At 51.7% G+C, this 7,200-nt stretch overlaps 3 protein-coding genes across 3 annotated transcripts, besides 1 other annotated feature; 2 read left to right on the top strand and 1 right to left on the bottom strand.

Moving 5' to 3' along the window:
* On the top strand, positions 1–2,121 carry CYME_CMM263C (DNA topoisomerase; the record flags this gene model as incomplete). The annotated part of the gene is made up of 1 exon (XM_005537075.1): positions 1–2,121. One exon carries the CDS (start codon positions 1–3, stop codon positions 2,119–2,121), a length of 2,121 nt encoding a protein of 706 aa, XP_005537132.1.
* Positions 591–2,586: a sequence feature (possible transcribed region).
* A 71-nt stretch (positions 2,587–2,657) lies between these two features.
* Positions 2,658–6,173, top strand: CYME_CMM261C (cation-transporting ATPase; the record flags this gene model as incomplete). The annotated part of the gene is made up of 1 exon (XM_005537074.1): positions 2,658–6,173. One exon carries the CDS (start codon positions 2,658–2,660, stop codon positions 6,171–6,173), a length of 3,516 nt encoding a protein of 1,171 aa, XP_005537131.1.
* On the bottom strand, positions 6,151–7,176 carry CYME_CMM260C (hypothetical protein, conserved; the record flags this gene model as incomplete). The annotated part of the gene is made up of 1 exon (XM_005537073.1): positions 6,151–7,176. The coding sequence occupies one exon, from the start codon at positions 7,174–7,176 to the stop codon at positions 6,151–6,153; it is 1,026 nt and encodes a 341-aa protein (XP_005537130.1).
* Positions 7,177–7,200: the final 24 nt, after the last annotated feature.

The raw sequence follows: 7,200 nt of genomic DNA, 5'->3' as shown, positions 1-7,200 counted from the left end.
ATGCATCAGCAGGACCCTGACGAGATACCGCTTTCTGAACTCCTTGGGAACTCTGGAGAATCGGTGCCGAGAGTTGTTTCAGTTGCCAGACAAGGTGGCTTCGGCGCACCGTCGATACAGGTTGCCAAGAAGTCTTCCTCAGCTGCACTTTCGGAAGATGAACTGCCTCTAGCTCTACTTATTGGTACGGAAAGAAAGAAGGAGTGCAGTAGAAGGAAGGGCAAAGTCGAACCATGTCGAAAAGCGCCGAAAAGGAAATGCGAACGAATGAAAGCCGAAAAGCACCGCAAGGCGAAAAAGTTGCAGGCAACAAGTACTAAACATAGAGCGGAAGATGAATCGATCAAGTGGTGCAGCCTCGAACATAACGGAGTCTTATTCCCTCCGGAATATGAACCGCACGGACGGCCTCTACTCTACGATGGCTGCGAAATAGCGCTCCCGCCCGAGGCCGAAGAAGTGGCCACCTTTTATGCGTCGAAGTTGGGAACTGTTTATTTAGAAAAGGAAACATTTCGGAAAAACTTTTTTGACGACTTTCGGAAGACCTTGCCCGTTGATTTACGGAAGCGCATCGTGAAACTCGAACACTGTGACTTCAGCCGTATCCGGGAGTATCTCGACGAGCTGAAAGAACGAAAACAAAGCATGCCTCCAAGCAAACGGAAAGAGTTACGAGAAGCGGAAGCGCAAAGAGTTGCGCATTACACGGTTGCAATCGTTGATGGACGCAAGGAGAAAGTGGCCAATTATCGTGTCGAGCCTCCGGGTCTCTTCCTGGGGCGCGGTGACCATCCGCTAATGGGCCGAGTCAAACGTCGCATATTCCCAGAGGATGTCACACTGAATCTTGGTCGTGACGCACCTATTCCGCCGTGTCCATTTAAAGGCCATGACTGGGGATCCATCGTGCACAACCAGAGGGTCACGTGGCTGGCTTGCTGGCGAGATCCAATCTCCGATGAGTACAAGTACGTCTGGCTGAGTGCGTCTTCGCACTTCAAGGCGATGAGCGATCAAGAAAAATTTGAGAAGGCGCAGCAGCTGAGCAAGCATATCACGAAGATACGCAATGAGTACACGAAAGGATTAGAATCTGCTGATAGGCACACGCAGCAGAGATCCGTCGCACTGTATCTTATTGATAAGCTTGCACTCCGAGTCGGGAACGAGAAAGGAGAAGACGAAGCGGACACTGTTGGTTGCTGCTCCCTGCGGGTAGAACACATAACCCTTCAAGAGCCTAATATAGTGCAGCTCGACTTTCTCGGCAAGGATTCGATGCGATACTTTAACAGAGTGCGAGTCGAAGCGCTAGTTTTTCATCGCCTGCGAGAGTTCTTGAAAGGAAAACGAGTATCAGATAATGTATTCGACGAACTGAAAGTCGAGGAACTTAATGACTATTTGAAAAGCCTAATGCCGGGCCTATCTGCGAAAGTTTTTCGCACCTACAATGCATCTTACACCCTTGATAAGCTTTTGCACAGCGTGAAAACCCCTGGACCGGATATTCATTCGCGCCTTCTGTTCTACAATGAGGCGAACAAAGATGTAGCTGTATTATGTAACCATCAGCGATCCCTTCCAAAGACTCATTCGTTAATGCTTGAAAGACTGCGCGATAAGCTAGAGGAGAGCAGAGCGTATCTTGAGGCGCTCAAAATGGCTCGAGGAAAGGCTCAGGCATCTCCAGACAGCCGCGCACAAGTAACACGCTGGCGACGGCCAGTAGTTGAGATTCCCGAGGACTGCTCCCTCGCTGAGCGAAAGCGCATTCGCGAGGAGGCCGAAAAGCGACCGAAAGAAAAACAGGTAGTGAACATGGGGCTCGCGTCTATCACACGAGGAATAGCGCAAACACAGGAAAAAATCAGGCGCCTAGAGGCTGACCTGAAAACGAGGGATTCGCTCGCTACGGTGTCGTTGAGCACCTCTAAGATCAACTATTTAGATCCGCGAATAACAGTTGCTTGGTGCAAAAGACATGAGGTTCCTATTGAGCGAATATTCCCTCGCGCGCTACAGGAAAAGTTTATGTGGAGTATGGGGGTAAGCGAGGACTTTCGTTTCCCAATCAGCAACGTCGTTTCGAACGATCCCTCAGGGGCTTCCACATAAAAACTATTTTCATCTAATCATTCTAATGCTTTACAAGCTGTGAGCCTTCAGTAGGACGCCAAGAGTTCTCAGAACGGCTCCGCACGGCGTGTTTTCTACGTTAGGTTGCCGAGCGACCCCGTAGCCGCTGCTCAGCCCTCAGAGCAGCCGTCAGCTCCAGACATGAGGTTTCTATCACGTGATCAACGTCAAAAAGATTGCACAGCGTCGCGTGTTGGCAACTCGGCTGTCTCGCATTCAGGTCCTCGTCGTATTTGCAGTTTTTTCCGTACGTTCACTAGGGCTCCTTCTTGACCATAAAAGCAGGCTGCCTGCAAGAAAAGCAGAGGGCACAAGAACAAACTCACCCAAACGAGCTGCTTTTCCAAGCAAAACTGACCAGTTTCCCATGAGAAGCGCACACTGTCAGATATACCGAGTTGTTCGGGAACAGCTGCAGGCGCGTCCCTCAAAGCGCAATACAGTTCGTAAACAACAAACACGGCGCTCGGCGTATATCCCTCGCAGAACGTGACCCGGTACTTGTACTGCACCCGATGAGAACGGACGGAAAAGTGATCACACGCGTTACCCTGCTAAAAAAACGCGGCTTTTGGCAACGTCTTGATGTGCAACCTTTTCTTGTCGCCTACGTAACACTCGGAGTTTTGTTCGCGGTAAAACAATGGAGTGCGTTCAGCACGCTTCTGTGCCTGGGAGCGGCGGTGATCCTACAGATCTTGTGCTGGTTGGCCCGCTTTTGGTCAGCGCACTTTGATCGTCGAATAGGCTATTTTGTCACGAGCGACCTAGTTCAAAGTACGCATCTCTTAGTCGAGCCGCGGGTTCATCGTGGCCGTCCAGAAATTGTAGCACTTCGAAAAGAGCATGACAAGTTTTTTTTCGAGTTTCAGTGTCGTCGTTATTACTTTGATGATGGTGAGCATAGGTTCTGCAAGCTGCGGTACCCGGATGAGTTTCCCTTGAGCTTCTATCTCCATGAGGGTGTGAAAGGCTTGAGCACAGCGGAGGTCTCTACAAAGCTCGAACAGTACGGCCAGAATAGGTTGCAAATTCCTATGCCCAGTTTCTGGGAGCTCTATAAGGAGCAGCTTACAGCACCGCTTTTCGCTTTCCAAGTTTTCTGTGTCATTCTGTGGTGTCTCGATGAAATGTGGAAGTACTCTCTCATGACGCTCGGTATGATGCTTAGTTTCGAGGCAACAGTCGTCCGATCACGACAGCGCAGCCTCCGAGAGTTGCGCGACATGCGCATCCAGCCGTACCCGTTGCTCGCATACAGGGACGCCAAATGGAAGCGGGTGCTCTCCGATAAGCTAGTACCGCTCGACCTTGTGGCCCTAGGCACAAGTCCCCAGGGTTTAGCAGTGCCTTGCGATATTCTTTTGCTGGCAGGAAAGGTTGTTGTGAACGAATCGCTGCTAACTGGAGAATCTGTTCCTCTGATGAAAGAAGCCCTTAGAATAGAGGAATCAGAAGCGGCCAGAAGTGCTGGAAGCAATGGATCGGAACTTCAACCGCGAACCAAGGACAAGATGCATGTCCTTTTCGGCGGGACAATGCTCTTGCAAACTGAAACCCCAGGAAATGACTGGGGCTCGATTCCTCCACCACCGGGCAATTACTGTGTTGGTTGCGTTCTCCGCACGGGGTTCGGATCTGCACAGGGAAAACTGTTGCGCACGATTATGTATTCCAGCCAGACAGCTTCGGCGAACAACCGAGAGAGCTTTCTCTGTATTCTTTTTCTTTTGGTATTCGCGGTAGTAGCCTCGGCGTACGTGCTTCACCACGGTCTGCGCGATCCTTCAAGATCTCGGTATGAACTGTTGTTGCACTGCGTGCTGATTATCACGTCGGTGATCCCGCCTGAGCTCCCAATGCAGCTTTCTCTCGCAGTTCAGGGCTCGCTTGCGGATCTCGCAAAGATGGGGATTTTCTGCACAGAACCGTTCCGGATCCCGTACGCCGGTATGCTCGACGTGTGCCTTTTTGATAAGACGGGAACCCTAACCGTCGACAGACTTGACTTTGCTGGACTTTTGTGTACTGGCCAGGACTCGCTGACCCCAGCGGAAAACATGCCGAAACATGCGATACTGGTTTTGGCTGCTTGTAACTCGCTGGTTTCCCTGAGCGGAGAGGTTTCCGGTGACCCCATCGAGTCAGCTGCCTTCAGGGCAATCGGTTGGACCCTCGGTGCCAACAATACAGTCTACGCGCGGGAGGGATCATGTCGGGGAACACGTATACAGATACTGCAGCGGCACGGTTTCGATGCTACCATTCAGCGGATGAGTGTAGCCGTATCCGTATCAGATGGAGAATCTACCAGGACACCGTACCTTCTCAGTCTCGTCAAGGGATCTCCCGAGTCAGTTCGTGGTTGCCTGAGGGAGGTTCCCCCTGATTATGATGCGCAGTATCGCCAACTCGCGATGGACGGTATGCGCGTGATTGCACTCGCAACGAAAGAGTTGTCGGCCGAAATGACCCATGCGGAGATACGGCGGCTCAGCAGGGGTGCGATCGAGTGCGAGCTTCAATTTGCAGGTTTTGCTGCCTTTCGGTGTCCTGCGAGACCAGATTCCCGTGGCGCAATTAAGGCCCTTCGCAAGTCAAATCATCTAGTGGCGATGATTACAGGTGACTCGCTCATGACCGCGTTGTATGTCGCGCTTGAAACTGGAATTTGCTCTCGTAGGAAGAAGAATCTTATTCTCTGCACGAGGCCGGGAGAAGCAGCAACGAGCGATTTTGTGTGGGTGAAGCCGTCACGCGCCATGCATGGGAAAATCGAAAATAGTCGGAAATTTGAGGCTGCTGAGTTGCCCAAGCTTGGCTCTGAATACAATTTGGCGATGACTGGTGACGTGCTGAACGAGTATCGGATGCGTGGCGCGAGCTTGAAGGAGCTGCTTCAATATGTCCAAGTTTTCGCCCGAATGACCCCTTCGCAAAAAGAACTCGTTATCACTAGCTTGAAGGATGCCGGAATGTACTGCCTAATGTGTGGTGATGGGACCAATGACGTGGGCGCCCTCAAGCAGGCGCACGTCGGCGTGGCGCTGCTACAATCCGTCGCCAAGCAGGATACTCTAGGATCGCCCTCTGCACAGAGTCGCCCGTCATTGGATCCGCAGCTCGGGTCCACTGCCGCAAATGCCAGTTTGCGAGCGCATGCAAGCACTTCGACAAGATCTCACAATGGGGACCACAGACGTTCTGAATCCTCGCATGGACCTAGGTCGGGCTCTCTGTTGGAACTGGATAACGAGATGCCAATTGTGCGGTTGGGAGATGCATCAATCGCCTCGCCCTTTACGTCTAAGCGAGCGAGCATTGCTAGTTGTGTGGACATAATCCGACAAGGTCGCTGCACGCTGGTGACAACGTTGCAAATGTATCAAATTCTTGCTCTGAATTGCCTGATATCTGCGTACAGCCTCAGTGTGCTTTATTTGGAGGGAGTCAAATTTGGTGATCGGCAGATGACGGTTACCGGTATTCTGATCGCAATTGCATTTTATTTTGTATCGCGCGGCAAACCGCTTGCTCGGCTGGCGCCACAGCGTCCCCCTCGCTCCATGTTTACACCAAGTCTGTTCATATCGCTTGTGGGTCAGTTCGCGATTCACCTCTTCGCGCTTGCATGCTGCACAGCGCTGTCGCAGGCATACCTTCCTCCAGACTTTGAAGTGGATCTCAAGGGGGAATTTGCGCCAAATATCCTCAATACGATCGTTTTTCTTCTGTCAACGATGCAGCAGGTCTCGGTCTTTCTGGTCAATTACAAGGGCGAACCATTCATGCAGAGCATAACGAAGAACAAGGCCCTGCTATATTCGCTTCTAGCTTGCGCTTTTCTAATGCTTGCTGCATGTCTGGAAGTGTCGCCCGAACTGAATCAGTACATGGAGCTCGCAGCGTTGCCTAGTTGGCAAGCTCGTTGGCTTGTTTTCGCTCTCCTGAGCGGCGACTTTATCGCAGCTTGGATCTGGAACATTCTTGTGCATTACCTCGCAACGCTTAGTTCTCAAAGAATTCGATGAAAAGCTCTGAGCCCTTGTATTGGCCAGTGCTTGCATCGTAGTTCCTTGCCAGCGCTAGCGCTGGACCAGGCCCAGTCGAGAGATCACTGATCATAGCAGCAGCCTCATAGACGAGTGTACTTGCATCGCGCGTCGCATAACGACGCACGCTGATGTTTGCCGGCAAGCTCAGAAAGTGTACCTCTCTAAATTCTTGTCGAGTATCTCCTGCAAGATCCCGAATCGTTTCCATAGACACGTGATCGTCTAGCGAGCAAATGCGACGACGCAGGCCGCGGGGTGAACCTAGCCGGCGTTCAAATGTAACGAAGCTCTCAACTTTGCCGCCGCAACCGATGAGCTGAACCCCCCCGTTAAACGGCTGATCATACATTTCGCGCCGAACGACAATCTCCCGACCAAACGGGTGCTTCGACTCCAGCGGAAACGCGGTGAATTCGATTTGGATGCGACGCAGCTCTTTCAAATCGCGAAATATTAAAGAGAACAAAACTTTCTCATCGTGTGCTGAGGTCGCTGATAGACGTGCTGAGAAGCATCCACATGGGAATACTGCATGCATATCCGTTCTGCTGAGATCTATAGTGATATGCTTTGCCTCTGCACTCACAGCATCTTCTTGGCAACCAACCTTCACGTCTATAAGCTGCCTTTTGCCAAAAAGCGTGGCCCCATCAATAGCCTCTGAGTAGTTTTCATCGAGACCGAACACACGAACGTGCCAGTCGCGGTACTCCTGAGGAACAAAACGCTCTGGTACTTCGAGCGGTTCTCCAGTCGTCGCATCGAAATACGCCTCAAAGCCGATAAACTCCCCGCCGGAGCGGGTAGCAAACTGTTTGAATTTCTCGTCAGGAATCGCATACTTCAAGTTCCGCAAGAGTTGCGCATGTATCGCAGGCACAAGCCGCACGCGTCTCTGGTCCCTGCGGCAAACCGCTACACCCCCCTGCCGCACAGATGCTTTGACGCGCACTGGGTTCAAGTACTGGAGCGTAAACATGGCAGCCAACGGACTATTTCCGGG

The sequence above is a fragment of the Cyanidioschyzon merolae genome, chromosome 13 (assembly GCF_000091205.1).
Source record: "Cyanidioschyzon merolae strain 10D DNA, chromosome 13, complete genome".
Lineage (NCBI taxonomy): Eukaryota > Rhodophyta > Bangiophyceae > Cyanidiales > Cyanidiaceae > Cyanidioschyzon > Cyanidioschyzon merolae.
This window is presented reverse-complemented; position numbering and strand designations above follow the sequence as displayed.